Below are 23,691 nucleotides of genomic sequence, written 5' to 3'. Positions count from 1 at the left end.
ACTATATCATTTACGAATATATAACTCCTCCACTATATCCGTAATACATATAAATATGAATCACATGAGAGATTTATTAAATCCATCAATTTACTCTAAAATAAACAACACTTTTTACATGTTTTGCGTGGTTTATCGGCTATTGTATAGAGTCAGAAGTTTATTATCCGAAGGATTGTTGCAACAGGTTCCCACCATATTAAAAAAAAGTATTCGGTTCGGACCAATTCAATTATTAGCTTATTAACCAAATAATCGGACGGGAACAAGAACAGCTAGCTAGATAAACCGAAATGTCTCGGATATGGTTCCGTTTGGTTTGCATTTAACCGTACCAATTCTAGTCGGTTTAATTCGGGTTATTCATTTTCCACGGCTGGCAAAATTGTAAATAAACGAGAAACCCCACCAAGAGGGAGGAACAAAAAAAACAGAGACAAAGCGAGACGAGAGAGAATCAAATTGATTTTGTCATTCGTAATTTCATACTGAGTCAAGGTTTGGAATCGATCCTTCACTTTTTTCGAATTGCTCAACACTGCGAGAAATTTCTGATTTAATCTGATGGGTAATTTCTGAAATCTTAGAATCGCACTTCTTTTTTCCATCTGGGTTTGTGTCCCTTCACTTCACTTGCCCAAAGCTGCGATTTTTGTTCAAGTCATTCTACAAAGCTTTGATTTTTAGTGAACAATCATTCGCCATTTCAGTCCATATTTCTTCTATGGGTCTTTTGAATTAGTCGGTGTTTATTTTCCCTTCAGATTCTGTGTAAGATGGTTTATATCTATTCGCTTTGGTTTTTGTAGGATGCTTAGTTATAGCTTTTTCAGGATGTCTACGAGTTACAGGATTTGATTGGTGGATACAACATGTGATCTTAGCTTATGAACTCAAATTATGCGTGTTCTTTAGTAAATGTCTGAATCCTTCATATGGTGTGAGATGAGATGAGAAAACGATGGTTTGTCAATGATTTGGATGTGAAGGACGCATATTGTTATGAAAAATGCAGTAGAAATGAGAAAAGATATATAGAATAAGTTCGTCCATATGTAATACCCGTGATCGTTGGAGTGTAGGAGCAGAACAATGCTCGAAATTGTTTAGAAACATGAGTTAGTTGCCTGAAAACAACCATCATTCACTGTCTTTGATGTTTATATAAAGGAGAGTATTTCTCTGAATCTTGACATATTAGTTTTAGGTATTTAAACATCTTAACATGATCCACTTATCTACTTTTGTTTTGTAATAGAGTCAAACACAAGGAAAAAGTGGCTGATAGAGTTGAACAAAGTGAATTGTTACCTTCTCTGTAATCTGCTTCAACTTTCGAATTCCTGTTTTCATGGTTGAGATTCTCTGAGTTTATGATTGTATTAGATATTTTACTTTTGCAGGAAAGTAGTAAGCTTTTCTTGGCCACAGCTTAAGCTCCCGCTCAAATTCACTCCCCTAACTGGAATTGCTCCTATCCACGATCTAGGATCTGATTTCGGAAAACGTTGAGTCGTTGATACTTAACCAATTCCCGATCTCGTAATTTTTGGACTTCTGCTCAGAATCCAAAAGCTAGTTTTGTTCACCATATGGATACAGATGGTAAGGGGGGATGAAAACCCTTTTTTGTTAAAAATTAATTTGTGTTTGTGTCAAATCAAATATGATGTTTGATTTAAATTTGTTATATCTGGCCGTTTCTTTAATTATTTTAGGGCAAAGAGGATCTACAAATCCATCAGCTATGATGGCCTCGCTTCTTAGCAGGAGAGCCAAGCTTCAAGATGAGCTTCGTGGTATTGAAAGACAAGTGGGTAGTCCTTTCATGGCGCAGATATCAATTTTAGGAATTCGATGTTTTTGGTTGTTTGTAATTGGCTTTCTCATGTCAGTTGCAGTTTTATCGGGTTATTGGGATAATATTTCCCATAGCTAACTGGAAGCTGTTTTTGGAGTGTATTGCTTCACTATTCTTTTATGTTTAATATGTTTAGCTTTGTTTGATTCAAAGTAAAAGTTTTGAATTTAGATGTTAGTAAGAAACAAGAAAGGTTTCAAGTTCCAGGTTCTTTTTGTGAACCGTTTTCGGATATTTCTTATTTGATCCCTTGGAAATGATAACCTATTTAGATGAAGAATAGCATTTCATCTACTAACGCTGGGAGAATTATTATTGGAATGTCAATGCTTGTGTTATTTATATGCCGTTTTGTCGGATTTTTTCAGGTGTACGATATGGAAACAAGTTACTTGCAGGATCCCAGCCAATGCGGGAATGTACTTAAAGGATATGAAGGTTTCCTCTCATCCTCCAAGAATACTGCACTGTGAGAAGCATTCTGGCCTTTGTTGTTTGCTGTTTTCTCTTTGAATGAAAATGCTTTATCCCTTTGCATTCTTCGATGTGTATCCATTGGAGTGAGATAAAAGAGAAGTGAAACACAATTGTAAATATCAGAAGCTATTTTATCTCAGATTTGTTACATCTTTTGTTATCTAGCTGTTGAGAATCTTGGTCGCCTCATCCAGACAATTAGATCCATAGGTTTACGTTTTACAGCAATTGTTTATGCAATGTAGAAACGGCTGAATGTTTATTTTACTTCTTTGTATAAATATGCATCTCACAAAACCGCAAATCTCCATTGAATGCAGTTTGAAGCGGTCTCGGAAGTTTCAGCCAGAAGATAGGTCTTCCGATTTCCCTTTGTCGTGATATCTTCTAGACGACTTTGATTTTTGATTTGTGCTAAAACGAGTTATGGGTTTTTTCGAAAATGGTTTATTTGCAACTCACGGGACAAATGATTTAGTAGTTTTGACCATGCACAAGGATTCTAGTTTGTATTCCATTAGTCGATAGGCTTCATGGCTTGAAGGGAATATGTGTGAGAATCCTTCAATAACCCGAAAAGTGGGTTTCTTTTGTGAAAAAATGCATTGTTTGCATTATAAATTCACTTTCATCACCATAACTTGGTAATAGTAACATGAACTGTATAGTGTGACATAAAATGATTAGGCTCCTTTCTATTTTTCTTTCATAGGCCGAGGAGCTTACTGCAGCGCGTGATGGTGAGTTCTTTTCTTGATCCAATCCAAATTCCTTTACTTGTCATTGTGTCGTCACTTGTGGTTCTTTTCTGTTGTAGAAGGGAAGTTGGAGTTTGGAGGCGGGCGGTCAAAGGGTGGAGCCATATACGCAAACGGGCAGTAAGGCGTCCTTTTTTTCACTTTCTCGTCTCTAAAAATCGTGGAACTGAGAAAGAGGTTCCCTTTGTTGAAATGGACAGAGGAAAACCGAAGAAGGGAAGAGGCGGTCCAAGAGAAGCGAAGAGGCTTAAGCATTCGAGTGAACTAGACTATGACTACGAGGATGACCCCGACGTCACCTTATGATTATTGTCATTACAACATCAATGGCAATGACGATAATTTGTACGGAAAATTCCTCCTCCTTCTTCTTCTTGATTAGACCTTTGAAGGTAACACCAGTAGAGGAGCTGTTGAGGAACTTGTGGAAGGCCTCAAAACAAAGCTGTCTTTTTGGCGCTTGAGGCAATTTCATTTGTACTGTCTCTGGTGATTTTGCTCCATCATTTTGTGAACTTTGAAGGATGGTTATATTCTAGGAAGAAAAAAAAGTAATAAAAAGTGATTTTTATATGCAAATTCGTACGGAAGTTTCTTGGTCAAAGAATCCTTTTTTAGGTTTCAGTTTCATTTTCATTTTGGTCGTTAGCAACTCGGAAGTCGAAGAGTTGCAACCCCATCGAATCAAAATGTTTTGTTAAAGGAGACCCTTGGAATTCCAAATGACAGCGTTACAAAATTATTTCTCTAACATTCCATTCGAAATTTCTCAGATGGGTTATGTCTGAAATCTCGCTATTCTTTCATCCGGGTAAGTAAGTTTGCGTATGCATTTGGCTTGTAGAGTTTCAATCTTCCTGGCAAAGACCTTTCCCGATTTAGGGTTCTTTCCCAGTTTTCTTCAGGTTTTTGTTCCTTTTCCCCCTCAGATTCTGCAGAATCAGTGGCAAATTTATCGGGTGTTTTTGTTGATTAGGTCATGAGTTTACTGACGACGGTGTAATCGTTATCTTAGGAAATCAAATGATGGATTTTCAGTAATTGGATGACACTTTGCGGTTAAAAGAGAGCATTTTTAGCGAATCTTTTGGAAGGGTTTATATCTTTGTGTGCGCAAGAACTTGTATTGATGTAGAAATTAGTTTTGGTAGAGAAAAAAATCGTCGGCTTTTTTATTGTGAATTCTCATCTGTGGACTTTGATACGTCATTTTGGATGTTTCATCTCGGCTCGGGCAAGGATGATCATACTATCGATCCGAGATAGTGAAAAGAAATGGTTGGCAGTAGCATTCAAGCTACTGGAGTTGCTGTTTTTTTTTTCTTTTCTGTACATTAGATGTTTACTATGTTCTAACATCAAATGTTTTTGCAGGAAATATTTAGGTACTTTGGTCACGACCGGAGATCAGTTTATCTCTGAAGTCGGGAAATATGGACAGAGTCTCGACTCCACCAGGATTTGTGTCACAAACGTCCTTCGTGTTGAAGCATGTATCCCGTGAAAAAGAAATAACCAATCTCTCTGACGAGGAAACTTTCAAGACTTGCCTTTGGAGCCGACCATGGATTCTACACGATCAGGCAGCTCTGAACTCAGAGGCATCAAGACATGAGGTATCTCTTGAACTATTTCTTTCACGTTAGGGAAGTTTTGCAAAGAAATTTTGTTACACTGTGCATTTGTAACGAAATTTCGTTACAGTTTTAGGATATAAACTCTATGTCTAGGGTCTGAAAATATTCAAAATCACATTAAAAAAAAATGTTATAGTAGAAATGATATAATATATTACTCAAGAAAATTGATGTATGAATTAATTGATCAATTCAACATGTAATATGTCGGCTCAATGTATAGAATGGTTGTGCGAAAGGACTTTCGTAGTTATCAATTTCTAAGTTGATAGAAAGTTGTACGACTAGCATGTCAAATGTTGAACGATTAGAGATTATAATGTTTCGGATTCATTTTATAACAAGTGGGGACGATAAAATTTGATGCTGCACATTTTCGCTATTTAAACGTTTTTTAATGCTCATTTGCATTGTAAATATTAGGCGTGGACGAACGGTTCGGTTAATTCAGGTTCGGTTATTTTCGATTTTGAAAACTCATTATCAAATGGTTATTTAATTTTATTCGATTCGATTTTATTTATTTAAAATTATAACCAAATAAAGATTTTGTTCGATTATTTTTCGATTTTGAAAACTCATGATTAAATGGTTATTTAATTTTATTCGGTTTTATTTATTTAAAATTATAATCAAATAAAGATTATATTCCGTTCTATTCGATTATAATATTAAAAATGTTTTGAATCCATTACAATAGAAGAATATTCAAACAATATTATATACAATACCATCGTAATCATCTTAACATATAAAATAACAAGATCTAAATTTATGCCAGAATTTAGTTTAATATAAAAACAATAAATTTGTAAGTAAATCTCTTCCGGTCCATATCGCATGAATTTTAAAAATAATAAAATAATGATTATATTAGTAATATATATATGTATACACGTGTGGTAAATGGGATGTATAAATGGTTTGAATCGGTTTGATTCAGATTTGATTATTTCGGGTTTTGAAAATTTATAACCAAACAGTTATTAAATTTTAATCGGTTTGGTTCGATTCGAATTCTGTTAATTCGGGTTGAGAGTTCATAACCAATCGGTTATTCGGTTTAATTCTGTTAATAACCGAAATACATTTATTCGGTTTGGTTCATTTATAAACGAACCGAATGTCTACCCCTAATAAATCCTCGTATTCGATTCAAATCCCTCTAAATTCTCTCAAGCCTCTCGATATCTCTCAAATCCTTCCAATTTTGAATTTCATACTCTCTACAAGATCAATTAAGGTAATATTTGTTATGTTTATTTTTATTACATTTTTAGTAAAACCATCAATATACTGACGATTACTCAATTTAGGTGACTTGTCCATCGGCTCAGCCCTTCAGAAGGTCATATGGGCATGGTTCGGAAACATCTTTGTCTCCACAAAGTACACCATCACAACCATCTCCTCCGGAAGATATGGCGGAATCTCAAGTGCCTCTCGAGGATATTCAAGAAAACCAGAGACGGACTACCGTTAGATTGCTTCACCCTAACAAAGAGGGTGGAGCTTTATGGTACATTTGTTTTATTTAATACAATGTTTTTTTAAAAAAAATTAAAAATTTAAATAATTTAATTAATCGTTATTCTTCTTTTGTTTTTTTAGGTTTGATATCGATAAAGAGGTGAATGACTCGATATCAGAGTCCATCAAGCAATATTTTGATGGACTGTCACTCAACTGGTCCGTTCACATAGCGAAATTTGTGTGGTCTTGTTTTATGGTAAGTTTTTTTTTAATATACTCATCATATATCACGTTTTATATATTAACAACGTTAATTTTTTGTTATTAGAAAACGTGGAATTGGGATTCTGCACATTCGGAGCACGTGCGCATCAAATGGAAGGCAATCGTCGTCGAGATCCTTAAATCGGAGGTCTTTGAATTATACTTTCCTCGTTTGATCATAGTAACAAAAATTTGTTTAAAGTTTTAATCTTTCTCAATTTCTCTCATGAATTCGATAATGGTAATTTTTTCTTCTATATTTACATTTAATAGTATGTTAGGTTGTTATGTTTTGTTCTATATTGATCATTTGTTCTTTATTGTTTATTTTAGGGTCTGATTTTGTTTGCTCTATTTTTAAATTATTAATTCATAGTTTTTTTTGGATTTTAGGTTGCTAGAAAACGTTATTCCAAATTCGGTGGTAAATTGGTTGGATCTTCTGGAGCATCGCCACCATCACTACCGAGTCGTCTGTCTCAACCAGATGCTCCTCCACTGTTCAAGGAAGATGATCATGGCGATTTCATGCTCGACATCAATGCAATATTAAATTCATTCAATGAGCGAAATGTCCCGATTATAGACCCCGATCTTGAAGGAGCATTATGGTATTTAATTTTATACATATTTTTTAAAAATAAATTTTATATTAATTTTATTTTTATAATCAATATATAAGTGTGTTTAGGTTTGGAGTTAACGATAAAGAGTTGAAAGAGAAGGTAACAAATATAATAAAAGCGGGAATGCCTCCACTTTATTACTGTTGGACAGTGGCTCCTGAACATATTCGACGTGGTTGGTGGTTGTCTTTTATTGTAAGTTTGTCTATTTATAGTTTTGAAAATTTTATTTTATATTAATGTTAATAGTATAAAGTAATTAATTTTTATTAATTAATTTTTATAATTTGTGCAGCAAACCTTCAGATGGAAAAAGATGCACACCGACAAAATTTTTAAAGAGTTTAATCAATTAGGAATGCAAAGGATTAAGCTCCTCATGAATAATGCCAAGCGGAAGTATGATCTCCATGACAAACCACCGGAATGGGCTACCGAAGATCTCTTTCGACAGCTCGTACAACATTGGAGCTCTGAGCATTTTAAGGAGAAGAGCGCCAAGGCGAAACAAAGTCGTCTTAGCCAAAAATTTGCCGGCGATGGTCCACATCGTCATACCTCTGGTGCTAAATCATTCAAGAAGAGGGCAAAAGAGATGGTATGTATTTGAGTTTTTATTACAAAGTTTGTGTTTATTATTTCAATCATTAATTATTTGTGTTAATTTATATATTTATTTTTTATTTAATTAGGAGAAAGAAATAGGAAGGAAGCCAACACTCGTTGAGTTGGTCGCCCGAACGCATAAAAGATATGATGGATCTATCGTCGATCCTCGGGCCGAGCGCATCATCGGAGTAGTGACTGAGAAGCTTACACAACTTTCACAGGCATCTGACGGTGTCGACTCTTCCTCAAATTTATCTCCAATCGAACAAGACATATGTTACGTTCAGGTATATTCAATTTTAAATGTACATATAAATATTAATATTTTATTACATGCTTAATATATATATATATATATATTGTAGTCGGTTTCACCAAATAAAGGGCGTATCTATGGTCTCGGAGCTTTGCAAAAGGATATACTTGATGATTTCGGTGCAATTGTTCCTCCACATGTGCATTCCGACGTAAGTCGAGAGCGTAAGATCGAGAGCCTCGAGCGCAATGTAGAAATGCAGAAAGAAATGATCAAGGAACAACAAACGAAAGTATCTCAACTCGAACATATGGTGGAGATGCTCCGAGGAGGTCGACCGATCCCCACCACACCTCATATGTAATTTGTACTAGTGACGTATAATACTATTTAAATTTTTATATAATGTTTTTTAAAAGTTTTAATTATTTTATTTGATAAATTATTATATTAAAAAATATATGTGATGTTTTGAAAGTAAAATAATTATATTTTTTAGTTTATTAAAATATATCCCATTAGATTTCCATTGATAAGTATCAAATTTTCATCCGTTGAAAAACTCGTTAAACTTTTTCATCCAGTATTTTCAAAGGAATTCCGTTGGAACATTTTTCCAATTATATAATAGTTATTAATTTTCGTTGGAATTTTATACAGCGAATACTTTGCGTTGAAATATCATGACAATATGTCAACAGTTTTGGTGGTTGAAATTCCGTTGAATATTTCAACATACCTCCGCTTTCAATGACCAGATTGCAATGAATTTTTCCGTTGAAATTACTGTGTTCAACGGATTTTAGACCATTTCCAACGGATATATCCGTTGAAAATGATTTTTTTGTGTGGTGAGCGTAGATGCCTGAGTACACGAGATGATCTTCCACCATCTAGGGTTCCCACATATGTGTTGGTCAAGAAGATTGAAAAGGTTGTTTGGAAGCAGAAAATCGAAGTTCCTACTCATTTTCACTCCACATACTAGAATTGCTCCTATCCACGATCTAGGATCTGATTTCGAAAAACATTCATACTTAACCAATTCCCGATCTCGTGATTTTTGGACTTCTTCTCAGAATCCAAAAGCTAGTTTGTGCACCATATGGATACAGATGTCAAAGTTTTGAATATATGTGTTAGTATAAATAAGGTTCATATATACATGCGTATATATATAAGAAGAATAAACAAGAAAGGTTTCAAGTTCTAGGTTCTTTTTGTGGACCGTTTTCGGATATTTCTTATGTGATCCCCTAGAAATGATAACCTATTTAGATGAAGAATAGCATTTCATCTACTAACGCTGGGAGATTTATTATTGGAATGTCAATGCTTGTGTTATTTATATGCTGTTTGGTCGGATTGTTTCAGGTGTACAATATGGAAACAAGTTACTTGCAGGATCCCCGCCAATGCGGGAATGTACTTAAAGGATATGAAGGTTTCCTCTCATCCTCCAAGAATACTGCACTGTGAGAAGCATTCTGGCCTTTTGTTGTCTGCTGTTTTCTCTGTGAATGAAAATGCTTTCTCCCTTTGCGATTGCATTCTTCGATGTTTATCCACTGGAGTGAGATAAAAGAGAAATGAAGTACTTGAATGGGTCGGAAACTATTTTATCTCGGATTTATTACATCTTTTGTTATTGAGTTGTTGGGAATCTTGGTCACCTTATCCAGACAATTAGATCCATAGGTTTAGGTTTTACAGCAATTGTTTATGCAATGTAGAAACGGCTGAATGTTTTAGTTTGCTTCTTTGTATAATTATGCATCTCACAAAACTGCAAATCTCCATTGAATGCAGTTTGAAGCGGTCTAGGTAAGTTTCAGCCAGAAGATAGGTTGTTCTCACTATCATTCTTCCGATTTCCCTTTGTCGTGATATCTTCTAGACGACTTTGATTTTTGATTTCTGCTAAAACGATTTATGGGGTTTTCAGATTGTTATCGAAAACGATCGATTTGCCACTCACGGGACATATGACCATGCACAAGGATTATAGTTTGTATTCCATTAGTAGATCCTAAAGACATACCACTTCCTCATGAATTTATCATACGCTTCATGGCTTGAAGGGAATATTTGTGAGAATCTTTCAATAACCCGAAAAGTGGGGTTTTCGTGTGAAAAAATGCATTGTTTGCATGATAAATTCATTTTCATCACCACAACTTGGTAATAGTAACATGAACCATATGGTGTGACATAAAATGATTAGGTTCCTTTCTAATTTTCTTTCATCATAGGCCGAGGAGGTTACGGCAGCGTGATGGTGAGTTCTTTTCTTGATCCAATCCAAATTCCTTGTCATTCTATCGTCACTTGCGTTCTTTTCTGTTGTAGAAGGGAGTTGGAGTCTGGAGGCGGGCGATCAAAGGGTGGAGGCATATACACAAGCGGGCAGTAAGTTGTCATTAATATACGCAAACGGGAAGCGTGGAACTGAGAATGAGGTTCCATTTGTGGAAATGGGCAAAGGAAAACCGAAGAATGGAAGAGGCGGTCCAAGAGAGGCGAAGAGGCTTAAGCATTCGAGTGAACTAGACTATGACCACGAGGATGACCCCGACGTCACCTTATGATTATTGTCATTGCAACATCAATGGCAATGGCGATAATTCGTACGGAAAATTCCTTCCCTTTATTCTTCTTGGGTAGGCAGACCTTTGAAGGGTAACACCCTGTCGAGGAACTTGTGGAGGGCCTCAAAACAACGCTGTTTTTTCCTTTGTCTTTTTGGAGCTTGAGGCATTTTCATTTGCATTGTATCTGTGATGATTTTGCTTCATCATTTTGTGAACTTTGTTTATTCTAAAGGAAATGAAAAGCGATTTTACAAGTAATTCGTATGGACAATGAAATCATTTTTAGGTTTTAGTGTCATTTTAATTTTGGTCATCAGCAGCTCAGAAGTCGAAAAGTCGCAGCACAGCGTGTCATTATTTTCAACCAAAAAGGAAAAAATAAAATAAAATAAAAAAGACAATTGAATAAAAACCAAAATGTTTATGTGAAAGGAGACCCTTGGAGTTCCCAATGAGAGCGTTATATAATTATTTCTTCAACACTCCATTCGAAATTTCCAAGTTGCGTCTGAAGTCTTGGGATCTCTTCGTCTTTCATCTGGGTATGTTTACGTATGCATTTGGCTTCTAGAGTTTCAATCTTCCCAGCAAAGGCGTTTCCCGATTTAGGGTTCTTTCCCAGTTTTCTTCAGGTTTTTTGTTCTTTTCCCCCTCAGATTTTGATGAATCAGTAGCAAAATTATGGGCCTTTTTTGGTGTTTTTGTGGATTAGGCCATGAGTTTACTGATGATGGTGTAATCGTTATCTTAGGAATGCAAATGAAAAGGGTGTATCTTTAGCAAATCTTTTGGAAGGGTTTATAGTTTAGTTTTGTATATGCAAGCAACTTTTGTTGTTGTAGAAATCGGTTTCGTTTCAGTCTTAAAAGATCCAAAAGTGTTGCAGAAAAAGAATCAGTTGTACATATAAACATTGGAAGGAAGATATGTATTGTTCAAAACCATGGCTTGATCCCTAATTTGCTAGTTCAGACAGCGGATTACTTGAATATGACAGTCTGTGTACTGTAGTTTTGGCAAGTCTATGTATGTATTTTATGTCGGTTTCCGCACGTTTTCGGTATAAATACTCAGTCTGTGGACTTTGAGATCCAGGATGATTATACTACCGACCGAGATAGTCTGTTATACAAGAAAAGAAAAGGCCGAAAGTAGCATCCAAGCTACTGAAATTGCTGTTTTTTTTTAATTTGACTGTACTGAGTTACCCTTTGTTATGTTCTCACACCAATCGGCGGTTTATGCTTAACATTAGATCTTTCGCTCTTTTTTTTTGCAGGAAATATTTAGGTCCTTTCCGTACCTTCTTTCTGAAAATATGGACAAAGTCTCAACTCCACCAGGATTTGTGTCACAAACATCCTTTGTATTGAAGCAAGTATCCCGTCGAGAAGGAAGATCCAACCTCTCTCGATCGGGACGACGAGCTGATAAGGAAAGCTTCGAGAGTTGCCTTTGGAGCCGACCGTGGATACTGCATGATCAGGCAACTCACAGCTCAGAGCCACCAAAACACGAGGTAGCTCTTGAACTATTTTCACGTTAGGAAAGTTTTGCGATGAAATTTGGTTACATTGTTCATTCGTAACGAAGTTTTAGCATATAAACTCTATACATGGGATCTGAAAATACTCAAAATCACATTAAAAAAATGTTATAGTAGAAACGATACATATGTAGGATTAGGGGGAGGATTATTCGAATGAGGGAGGAGGATTATTTAGTGTTTAGGATTTTTGGAGGAGATTAGGAAATATTTGGAAGAAGAAATGATTTGAAGATTTAAGAAGAGGAATGTTTTTCTTAATCTTTCTCTTTGTTTTTCTCTTCAAATTTTCTTGATTTCAAACTCCATACAAACACATATATTTATACTACAATCTCCCACCTAACTACATATCTAACTCACTTATTAAACATATTTTTACCTAATTTTCTTCCACACATATTCTACACATTTCTAACTACCTCACCAAACTACAATTCCATCACATTTTCACATACTAACACATTAATCACATTTCACACACTTTTCATATTAATCACATTTTCATAACCATACTAAAATATTTAATTGATTTTTTTTAATCAAGTTTAATTTCAACACTCCCCCGTAAACTTGATTTTGGTGACTCCGAGCGCGCTCCTGATCCTTTCGAAATCTTCTCGTTTCAATGGCTTCGTAAAGATGTCTGCAATCTGATCATGAGACTTGACAAATTGAAGTTCCACCTCCTTCTTTGCGATACACTCTCTGATGTAATGATAACGAGTGTCAATGTGCTTGCTTCTATCATGGAAGACCGGATTTTTCGCCAGTGCCAATGCTGATTTGTTGTCGACGTAGATTTTGGTAGGCTTGTCTTGCACCAGATTCACCGTCCTCAACAGATTTCGGAGCCATATAGCATGACACACACATGAGGTAGCAGCTACATATTCAGCTTCACATGTGGAAAGCGTCACTATGGGTTGCTTCTTCGATGACCAAGTGAAAGCAGAGCTTCCAACAAAAAATACAAATCCAGTGGTGCTCTTTCGATCATCAACATCTCCAGCCCAATCACTGTCACTGTATCCATGTAGCTCAAAATTGTTAGTTGATGAGTACGATAAACCAAGAGCGATGGTACCTTTGATGTATCGAAGGATCCTTTTTGCCATCTTCAAATGAGTTGTTGTCGGAGTCTCCATGTAACGACTGACAAGTCCAACTGCGAACAGAATGTCGGGTCTCGTGCAAGTGAGGTACCGAAGACTTCCAATCAGACTCTTGAAGAATGTTGGATCAACAGTATCTCCCTCTTCATATCTTGATACTTTGGCACCACATTCTATTGGCGTACTTATCGACTTGCAATTCTCCATGTTGAACTTTTTCAAAATCTCCTTGGCATACCCTTCTTGAGAGATGAAAATCTTATCTTCTTCTTGCTTGATTTGGATTCCGAGATAATACGACATCAACCCAATATCAGTCATCTCGAATTCTTTGGTCATTTGCATCTTAAATTCCTCGAACAACAACGGATTATTCCCGGTGAAGATTAAATCGTCCACATACAGGCACACAATCAACATATCTCCTCCTTGAATTTTGATGTAGAGGCCATGCTCGTATGGACATCTGATAAAATTGTTTTTAGTAAAATACCTGTCAATGCGGGTATTCCAAGCCCTCGGTGCTTGCTTCAATCCATAGAGTGCCTTCTTCAATTTCAACACTTTGTCTTCTTTCCCTCGGACTTCATAACCAGGTGGTTGTTGGATATAAACTTCTTCTTCAAGCACCCCATTAAGAAATGCAGACTTTACATCCATTTGATGTATCTTCCACCTGTTTTGGGCTGCTAAAGAGATGATCAATCTTACAGTCTCAAGACGAGCTACAGGTGCAAATACCTCGTCGTAGTCGATCCCTTCTCTTTGACTGTAACCTTTTGCCACCAGCCTTGCTTTGTATCTTTCGATCTCCCCTTTGGCATTCTTCTTTGCTTTGTATACCCATTTTACTCCGATCGTTTTGTGGCCTTTTGGAAGTGAGGTCAAATCCCATGTATCATTCTTCTCAATGGCCCTGATCTCTTCATCCATGGCATTTCTCCACCTTTCATCTTGTACAGCTTCTTCAAAATTCTTAGGTTCACAATCCGCAAAAAGACAGAAAAGAGTAAGATCATCTTGCCTTTCAGTTGCCTCATATAGATCTTCAATGCTTCGGAATCGAGGCGTTCTTTCACTTGAGCTTTCGTCCGATGATGATGGTGATAATGGATCTTGTGGCGTTGTGGGTTCTTCAATCTCATTCTCCGTTTGTTCTTCTATGTAGGGAAGGAATGTATAGTCTTCATTGCGAGTGTTCCAGTCCCATTCTCCATCTTCATCAAACTCCACATCACGACTCACAATGGTTTTTCCAGTATTTGGGTTATGCAACTTGTATCCTTTTGAGTTTTGATCATAGCCGATGAATAAGTACTTTTCATTTTTATCATCAAGCTTTGATCTTTTCTCATCATGAATACGTGCATAGGCAATACTCCCAAATACTCGGAGGTGTGACACCCCTGGTTTTCTTCCACTCCAAGCTTCTTGGGGTGTTCTTCCCACTACACTTCTGGATGGAGATCTATTTGATAAATAGACCGCCATAGCCACAGCTTCTGCCCAGAATTCCTTTGGCATGTTCTTCGTCTTCAGCATGCTTCGTGCCATGTTAAGGATGGTCCTGTTCTTCCTTTCAGCGACTCCATTTTGTTGTGGCGTTCCTGGACATGTCAATGAGCGTCTAATACCATGGTATGCACAAAAGTCATTGAATTCCTTGGAAGTGAATTCTCCACCTCGATCGGACCTTAACTCTTTGATTTTACAGCAAATCCCATGTATCATTCTTCTCAATGGCCCTGATCTCTTCATCCATGGCATTTCTCCACCTTTCATCTTGTACAGTTTCTTCAAAATTCTTAGGTTCACAATCCGCAAAAAGACAGAAAAGAGTAAGATCATCTTGCCTTTCAGTTGCCTCATATAGATCTTCAATGCTTCGGAATCGAGGCGTTCTTTCACTTAAGCTTTCGTCCGAGAAAGATACAAAGCAAGGCTGGTGGCAAAAGGTTACAGTCAAAGAGAAGGGATCGACTACGACGAGGTATTTGCACCTGTAGCTCGTCTTGAGACTGTAAGATTGATCATCTCTTTAGCAGCCCAAAACAGGTGGAAGATACATCAAATGGATGTAAAGTCTGCATTTCTTAATGGGGTGCTTGAAGAAGAAGTTTATATCCAACATCCACCTGGTTATGAAGTCCGAGGGAAAGAAGACAAAGTGTTGAAATTGAAGAAGGCACTCTATGGATTGAAGCAAGCACCGAGGGCTTGGAATACCCGCATTGACAGGTATTTTACTAAAAACAATTTTATCAGATGTCCATACGAGCATGCCCTCTACATCAAAATTCAAGGAGGAGATATGTTGATTGTGTGCCTGTATGTGGATGATTTAATCTTCACCGGGAATAATCCATTGTTGTTCGAGGAATTTAAGATGCAAATGACCAAAGAATTCGAGATGACTGATATTGGGTTGATGTCGTATTATCTCGGAATCCAAATCAAGCAAGAAGAAGATAAGATTTTCATCTCTCAAGAAGGGTATGCCAAGGAGATTTTGAAAAAGTTCAACATGGAGAATTGCAAGTCGATAAGTACGCCAATAGAATGTGGTGCCAAAGTATCAAGATATGAAGAGGGAGATACTGTTGATCCAACATTCTTCAAGAGTCTGATTGGAAGTCTTCGGTACCTCACTTGCACGAGACCCGACATTCTGTTCGCAGTTGGACTTGTCAGTCGTTACATGGAGACTCCGACAACAACTCATTTGAAGATGGCAAAAAGGATCCTTCGATACATCAAAGGTACCATCGCTCTTGGTTTATCGTACTCATCAACTAACAATTTTGAGCTACATGGATACAGTGACAGTGATTGGGCTGGAGATGTTGATGATCGAAAGAGCACCACTGGATTTGTATTTTTTGTTGGAAGCTCTGCTTTCACTTGGTCATCGAAGAAGCAACCCATAGTGACGCTTTCCACATGTGAAGCTGAATATGTAGCTGCTACCTCATGTGTGTGTCATGCTATATGGCTCCGAAATCTGTTGAGGACGGTGAATCTGGTGCAAGACAAGCCTACCAAAATCTACGTCGACAACAAATCAGCATTGGCACTGGCGAAAAATCCGGTCTTCCATGATAGAAGCAAGCACATTGACACTCGTTATCATTACATCAGAGAGTGTATCGCAAAGAAGGAGGTGGAACTTCAATTTGTCAAGTCTCATGATCAGATTGCAGACATCTTTACGAAGCCATTGAAACGAGAAGATTTCGAAAGGATCAGGAGCGCGCTCGGAGTCACCAAAATCAAGTTTACGGGGGAGTGTTGAAATTAAACTTGATTAAAAAAAATCAATTAAATATTTTAGTATGGTTATGAAAATGTGATTAATATGAAAAGTGTGTGAAATGTGATTAATGTGTTAGTATGTGAAAATGTGATGGAATTGTAGTTTGGTGAGGTAGTTAGAAATGTGTAGAATATGTGTGGAAGAAAATTAGGTAAAAATATGTTTAATAAGTGAGTTAGATATGTAGTTAGGTGGGAGATTGTAGTATAAATATATGTGTTTGTATGGAGTTTGAAATCAAGGAAATTTGAAGAGAAAAACAAAGAGAAAGATTAAGAAAAACATTCCTCTTCTTAAATCTTCAAATCATTTCTTCTTCCAAATATTTCCTAATCTCCTCCAAAAATCCTAAACACTAAATAATCCTCCTCCCTCATTCGAATAATCCTCCCCCTAATCCTACATATGTATCGTTTCTACTATAACATTTTTTTAATGTGATTTTGAGTATTTTCAGATCCCATGTATAGAGTTTATATGCTAAAACTTCGTTACGAATGAACAATGTAACCAAATTTCATCGCAAAACTTTTTCATCGTTAATGCTTCAAAATCGGCTTTTAATGAATTTACTCTCCCCCTTTTTACTTTCTCTACGCCTTGAAAAGATTTTTCTAAAATCTTCCATACCTCATTTGACGTAGTGGCATGAGAAACTTTGTCGAGTAATTCGTCATCCAAACATTGATGAATGAGAGTGAGAGCGTGCTTATCTTTCTTCCTTGACTCGGACAAAGCCTTCATTTGGGGTTGCGATAAAGACTCCTCATCTTCGGGTTTCTCGTACCCTTTCTCCACAATCTCCCAAACTTCGTTGTAGTCGAGCAAAGCCTTCATTCGTAAGCACCATTTTTCATAGTTCGTCTTTGTTAGACGGGGATATTGAAAGCTTGTAGTCGCCATTACTTCTCACAACTCTCTTTAATCTCTCAAGATTTTTTCAAAAAATTTAAGAAACCGAGCTCTGATACCACTTTGTAGGATTAGGGGGAGGATTATTCGAATGAGGGAGGAGGATTGTTTAGTGTTTAGGATTTTTGGAGGAGATTAGGAAATATTTGGAAGAAGAAATGATTTGAAGATTTAAGAAGAGGAATGTTTTTTCTTAATCTTTCTCTTTGTTTTTCTCTTCAAATTTCCTTGATTTCAAACTTCATACAAACACACATATTTATACTACAATCTCCCACCTAACTACATATCTAACTCACTTATTAAACATATTTTTAACTAATTTTCTTCCACACATATTCTACACATTTCTAACTACCTCACCAAACTACAATTCCATCACATTTTCACACACTAACACATTAATCACATTTCACACACTTTTCATATTAATCACATTTTCATAACCATACTAAAATATTTAATTGATTTTTTTAATCAAGTTTAATTTCAACAACATATTACTCAAGAAAATTTATGTATGAAATAATTGATCCATTCGACATGTAATACATCGATTCAATATATAGGATGGTTACAAAGTTTTATACAATTTATAACAAGTCAAAAGTTATTGCATTTGGAGCGAAATAGTTATATTGTTCGTATTTTAAGTGATTTTTTTTTATAACTTCAGATGAGGTTACAAAGCATATATATATTCAAATTAGATTTTGTCCGGAGCATGTTTCTATCAGGAAAATATTTTGTTTTAAACTGCTATATTAGGGTTTATTATAGAAAATAAAAATTTAATGTTATTGATGATAACATAAATATTTTTAATGTGTCAAGTCACTTCAAGTCATACCCTCAAAAAACTAGGGGAAAAAATCTCCAAAACATTGAAAAGACGGAAACGTGTCAGAATTGTATTGCCCCTCTTCGCAATTACGAAATCAACATCTTTTAAAAACAAAAAGCTTCACTTTCTTCCTCTACGATTCCTTTCAAACTTCAACCCTTTCTTTCGTTTTCTTTGCGATTTCATTGACGATTTCTCTAAGATTTCTTCTTGCAAAATCGTTTTCAGGTCAAAAAACTTTCTCTTTATCATCTTTGATTCCTGTTTGCGAAGATATCCGAATAGAGTTTCTATTACAATTCACCTAGAAAGTGAGATATTTTTTTAAAATATCGTGTATGTGCATTTGACCAAACAAGTCAAATGGATCATATTAGTTGAATTGTATAGATCAGAAAATTAAGGTTTCGCTTTGAAAAGTGAAGACAGAGTTTTTACAAAGGCGAGTCATATGGGAGTCGAGGCATACTCACACTTTCATATTTGTCAAACTGATCATATTGGTCGCATTTGAAAGGTGTGAGACTTTAAAAAATTGATCACTACGGACTTGGTCAATTTGATCACATTCGTCATGTGGCAATACCAGTGTAATGGTCACACAATCACATTAGTCATACTAGTCATACTTATCACATTTGAATGGTGTGATTAGTTTGACTAATCTTATCAAACTGGTGAAACTGTTCACATCTTTCAAGTGATCAACCAATGAAGTGGTCAAATGTCAAAATAGTCAAATTGATCAAGTCCGTAGTCATATTAGTTATAGTTGCTTTTGAAATGTGTGACCGGTTTGACGAATTTGATTAGTTTGATCAAACTAGTCATACTTGTCAAGTGGTGAAACCAGTGAAGTGGTCACACAATCACATTAGTCAATCTGATCATGAAGTCTAGTGGTCATACTAGTCATTCTAGTCGCACTTGAAGGGTATGACATGTTTGACGACTTTGATTAGTCTGATCAAACTAGTCAAATTTGTCACTATATTAAAAAAAACTGATCATGTGTGTTAAATTTATTTTTGCAGGTTCCTTTTGTATATGATTTTAAGGACATTCAACATGCTCCCAAGATCACAACGAAATGTTATCCATTTCAGATCATTCGGTCTCTAAAAAAAGTTTTAACAGACGATGAATTGATATATTTCAACAAAAAGTCTCAGTTTCGTCACATTTTCCATATGAGATGTGAAGACACATTGAAGATGGCTCCGGTATCTGTTCTCTTACACCGCGCATTAAGGTTAGAATGTGAAGAAAAAGAGTTATGGTTTATTCTGAACGGTGTGCCCATCAGATATTCGATTACTGAACATGCCATTATCTCTGGCCTAAATTGTGATAAGTATCCCGAAGATTGGGCTGGATGTAGAGGGAATCAGTTTCGGCTAAAAACATTTGGAACTTCGAAGGTGACCATATCTGGCGCAGTAGAGAAGCTGTACAACACTCCACACACAAATGTAGAGCGCAGAAAAAGATTAGCAACACTTATTTTGCTAGGTGGAGTAATAGACCGTGGTATCAAGAGCAATGATGTGATAAAAAATGACTTAGTTGATATGGTCGATCGTCTGGACTTTTGCGAAGGGTTTCCTTGGGGAAGATACACTTTCGAAAAAATAATTGATCAAATACGGAAGGTGTATGCAAGCGGTCCTAAACCAAAAGATAAATGGCATTGTCCAGGATTTGTAATACCTCTTATGGTTAGTTATATTTATACTTATGTTTTTAATGTGATTGAACATTTGAGTATATAGATATTGTTTGATATAATGATTTGGTGTGTATGTTGCAGTTGTTTCCTTTTGAATGCGTCGAAAGGTTAGGTGCAAGCCAATGGTATATAGATGTGGATGGTGTCGATCCAACATGTCCTAGGATGTGCAAGAAACGCATCAAACCGAATCTTTTTATCACACATGCAAACGTGATGAAACAGATCGGTGTGACTTCACAGGTATGTATTAATATCGATATATTAGTTACACCAGTCCCATTTGTAGTGTGACCAGTCTGGGTAATGTGACCAGATGTGAATGGTCACACAAGTCAAACTTTTAATGTTCTCACTGTTTACGCACCATTTTTTTCAGGGTATTCGAAGTATTCTTCAAATAGAGGGGGAAGAAGAACATATTTTTTTCAATCTACATGAAAAACAAAGTAGTCATCCGGTGATACAAAGTTGGATGCAACATTTGAAGATGAATCCGACAAGTATTTGTTTCGAGAATATTCGTGAGCTCGATGTCGATGGTAGAGCTTTCGTGAAAAGTGCAGAGAGGAAGAAAAAAGAAAAGGGAAAGAAACGAGAAGAAGAAGAAAAAGAAGAAAGAATAGAGGGGGAAGAAGAGAAAGGAAAAGAAAAAGGAAAAAAAGTATTTTTTGAAAGGATATTGAAAAAGACAATAGATGCCTCTGAAAAAAGGATAATTGCAAACGTCGAAAGAATTCTGAAGAGGGCAGGAGTCACAGTCGAAGCATTGGAATGGTCTGAGATAAGGAGCAACAAAGAGGATGATATTTCAACAGGTAGTTACTATACGAATACTGATTTCGAGCTTAGACCTCGTTGTTCAAAAGAGAATAAAGTTTCTTCACAACACGAGCGAGGTATGGTCATAGAGGTGTCACTTCAATCACACTTATTTGGGTTGACGAGTTTGATTGGTGTGACCATGATAGGCCTTTTCGCACCTATGAGGAAGATGAAGAAGAAAAAGGGAGGCAAGGAGCATGTTCGTGTGATAGAGGTAGGAGGGAGCACAGGGACGACGAGTGCAGGGAATTAATGCGGCACATGCGAGGTTCCTTTTTCCGTTATATTAGTGTCGGTTATATAATTACCTTTTGGCATGTAAGGTTTGTTGTTTCCACCTCAACATGTGTGTGTTGAGAAACCTATTTATCTTTCTTTTGTTGATTTTGGGAGATTATCTGAGATTTGAGAAAAACTTGAGGAAAAGGGGAGAATGGAGCCTTTTAAAATTCAAGCTTTCAAAGTTGTATTTCGATTTTGTGTGGAATACAATATGTAGTTTCGGTTACAAGGTTCCATTACATTGGTATTAGAGCAATAACGATCCAGTTATGTTGCGACTCGAGTACCTAGAGGAGACGGTTAACACCAAGTTAGATGTGTTTGAATCTGCCATGGACGAGTTGCAGAGCAGTGTGGTGATGATCCAAAAAGACATGGAGTTATGGAGAAGACCCTGGAGCGCTTATTATGTCTTTTGTTGGACACTCGCATTTTCCCACTGGAGTCTCCTCCAACGAACGCTCCTCGTATACTGTACTGGGAAAGCACCATTAGAACTACCTCATATTGCCTGTACCACCGGTGATGTCGGGAGTCGATTCGATATCGGATCATGGAGCAACAGTTATCAACGCCTCACAACTTCTTGCCGGTACGGATCTAACCCTCTGGAAAATTAAAATGTCTATCTTCGAAGGTTCGAATGTTGAAGTATGGATTACCTTATTATATTATATAAAGAGGTAAAAATTATTATAAAAAATGTATATTTATAAATCTTTTGTTTTTTGTGAATGAGAGTATGACTTGAAATCCAATATATTTTTTAAGAATATTTTTGTTATTGTCCCCTATAAAAGATTAATTAAGTTAATAATTGTTGTATATATTTTTTAATACATTTTTTTATTGAATTATCATTATACTAACGATTACTCGATTTAGGTGACTCGTCCATTGACTCAATCACACGAAGGAGATGACGGAATCTCAAATGCCTCTCGAGGATATTCAAGAAAACCCGAGATGAATAGCCGTTAAATTGCTCCATCCTAATAAATAGGGTAGAGCTATATGGTACATTTGTTTTATTTTAATACAATGTTTTTTTAATTAAAATTGAAATAATTTAATTAATCGTTATTCTTCTTTTGTTTTTGTAGGTTTCATATCGATAAAGATGATGTATGACTTGATATCAGAGTCCATCAAACAATATTTTGATGGACTGTATCTCATGTGGTCCGTTCACGTATCGAATTTTTGGTGGTCTTGTTTTATGGTAAATTTGTTTTATATTATTATCATATATCACGTTTTATATATTAATAATAATAATTTTTGGATTCTGCACATTCCGAGCTAGTGCGCACCAAATGGAAGGCAGACGTCATCTTTAAATTATGTACCCCGGGCTCTTTCGTTCTTCGTTTGGTCAAAGTAAAACAAAAAATTGTTTAAACCTTTCAATCTTTTTCAATTTCTCTCAAAAATTCGATAATGGTAATTTTTTCTTCCATATTTATATTTAATAGTATATTAGGTCGTTGTACCTTGTTATATATTGATCATTTGTTTTCTATTATTCGTTTTAGGGTTTGATTTTTTTTCCTATTTTTTAAACTATTAATTCATAATTATTTTGGATTTTAGATTGCTAGAAATCGTTTTTCAAGATTCGGTGGTTTATTGGTTGGATCTTCTGGAACACTACCATCTCGTCTTCGGTCTCAACGAGATGCTCCTCCAGTGGTCGAGGAAGATGATGGCGATTCCATGCTCGATATTAACGCAATATTAAATTTATTTAATGAACGAAATGTTCCGATTATAGATCCTGATATTGAAGGACATTATAATATTTAATTTTATAATTTTTTTCAAAAGTAAATGGAAAATCGATTTTATTTTTTAATAATACATAAATGTTTAAGGTTTGGAATTAAAGATAAAGAGTTAAACAAGACGGTAACAAATATAATACAAGCTCGAATGCCTCAATTTTATCATAATTGGACAATGACACCTGAACATGTTCCATATGGTTGGTGATTATCTTTTATTGTAAGTTTTATCTATATTTATAGTTTTTAAAAATTTAATTTATATTAATGTTAATAATATGAAGTAATTAATTTTAATTGTTTTAAGAATTTTTAAAGGATTAAGCTTCTTATTAATAATTCCAAACGGAGATACGATCTCTATGGCAAACCACCGGAATTAGAGGTGGTCATTTCGGGTTTCGGTTCGGATTCGGTAATTTCGGTTAGAGAAAAACTATAAACATTCGGTTTTTATATAAACTTTGGTTCGGTTCGCTTCGGTTATTTTTCGGTTCGAGTTCGGTTCAGTTTCAGTAAAAATTTTTTTAAAGAAATTATCGGTTTTTCGGTTATTTTTTTTATTCGGTTCGGTTAGGTTCAATTTCGATTTTTTCGGGTTTAAAGAAATCATAACCGTTCGATTTTGATGCCGGGTTCGGTTTGGGTATGGCAATGTCTTATTCGGTTCAGTTCGCCTCGGTTATTCGGTTAATAACCGAAATGGTCACCCCTAATCAGAATAGGATACCAAATATCTCTTTCAACAGCTCGTACAACCTTGGAGCTCCGAACGTTTTAAGGAGAAGA

The 23,691-nt window shown here is 35.8% G+C and overlaps 3 protein-coding genes across 5 annotated transcripts; all 3 read left to right on the top strand.

The window, feature by feature from the left end:
* The first annotated feature begins 401 nt into the window (after positions 1-401).
* On the top strand, positions 402-3,402 carry LOC104825277. The gene is made up of 6 exons (XM_019203936.1): positions 402-498; positions 1,404-1,605; positions 1,719-1,813; positions 2,230-2,330; positions 2,659-2,694; positions 3,156-3,402. The coding sequence occupies exons 2-6, from the start codon at positions 1,593-1,595 to the stop codon at positions 3,400-3,402; spliced, it is 492 nt and encodes a 163-aa protein (XP_019059481.1). The 5' UTR covers positions 402-498; positions 1,404-1,592.
* On the top strand, positions 2,702-10,747 carry LOC104825261. Its single transcript, XM_010557563.1, has 13 exons — positions 2,702-3,078; positions 3,156-3,216; positions 3,297-4,712; positions 6,050-6,252; positions 6,345-6,462; positions 6,535-6,618; positions 6,864-7,081; positions 7,162-7,291; positions 7,392-7,694; positions 7,789-7,992; positions 9,336-9,436; positions 9,771-9,785; positions 10,311-10,747. Exons 3-13 carry the CDS (start codon positions 4,530-4,532, stop codon positions 10,372-10,374), a joined length of 1,623 nt encoding a protein of 540 aa, XP_010555865.1. The 5' UTR covers positions 2,702-3,078; positions 3,156-3,216; positions 3,297-4,529; the 3' UTR covers positions 10,375-10,747.
* A 239-nt stretch (positions 10,748-10,986) lies between these two features.
* Positions 10,987-21,396, top strand: LOC104825259. Of its 3 annotated transcripts, none has more exons than XM_010557560.1 (6): positions 10,987-11,094; positions 11,832-12,071; positions 19,317-20,000; positions 20,093-20,254; positions 20,391-20,829; positions 20,983-21,396. In XM_010557560.1, exons 2-6 carry the CDS (start codon positions 11,871-11,873, stop codon positions 21,087-21,089), a joined length of 1,593 nt encoding a protein of 530 aa, XP_010555862.1. In that variant the 5' UTR covers positions 10,987-11,094; positions 11,832-11,870; the 3' UTR covers positions 21,090-21,396. The 3 variants fall into 3 exon arrangements, with proteins under 3 accessions (XP_010555862.1, XP_010555861.1, XP_010555864.1); XM_010557559.2 differs by having other exon boundaries at positions 10,991-11,184; XM_010557562.2 differs by lacking the exon at positions 19,317-20,000 and having other exon boundaries at positions 10,991-11,184.
* The last annotated feature ends 2,295 nt before the right edge of the window (positions 21,397-23,691 follow it).

This window comes from Tarenaya hassleriana, unplaced genomic scaffold (genome assembly GCF_000463585.1).
Source record: "Tarenaya hassleriana unplaced genomic scaffold, ASM46358v1 Cleome43, whole genome shotgun sequence".
Lineage (NCBI taxonomy): Eukaryota > Viridiplantae > Streptophyta > Magnoliopsida > Brassicales > Cleomaceae > Tarenaya > Tarenaya hassleriana.
The sequence above is the reverse complement of the archived record's forward strand: the minus strand, read 5'-3'. Positions and strand labels throughout refer to the sequence as shown.

Bases quoted from the DNA above. Each gene is read 5' to 3' on its own strand.
- LOC104825259 (XM_010557559.2), top strand. From the start codon at position 11,107: ATGCATTTGGCTTCTAGAGTTTCAATCTTCCCAGCAAAGGCGTTTCCC. The intron at 11,185-11,831 runs GTTTTTTGTTCT...TTTTTTTTGCAG, and splicing joins TCTTTCCCAGTTTTCTTCAG to GAAATATTTAGGTCCTTTCC. The intron at 20,255-20,390 runs GTATGTATTAAT...CATTTTTTTCAG, and splicing joins AGATCGGTGTGACTTCACAG to GGTATTCGAAGTATTCTTCA.
- LOC104825261 (XM_010557563.1), top strand. From the start codon at position 4,530: ATGGACAGAGTCTCGACTCCACCAGGATTTGTGTCACAAACGTCCTTC. The intron at 6,253-6,344 runs GTACATTTGTTT...TTGTTTTTTTAG, and splicing joins AAAGAGGGTGGAGCTTTATG to GTTTGATATCGATAAAGAGG. The intron at 7,082-7,161 runs GTATTTAATTTT...AAGTGTGTTTAG, and splicing joins GATCTTGAAGGAGCATTATG to GTTTGGAGTTAACGATAAAG.
- LOC104825277 (XM_019203936.1), top strand. The intron at 1,814-2,229 runs GTGGGTAGTCCT...GGATTTTTTCAG, and splicing joins TTCGTGGTATTGAAAGACAA to GTGTACGATATGGAAACAAG. The intron at 2,331-2,658 runs GTGAGAAGCATT...CATTGAATGCAG, and splicing joins TCCTCCAAGAATACTGCACT to TTTGAAGCGGTCTCGGAAGT.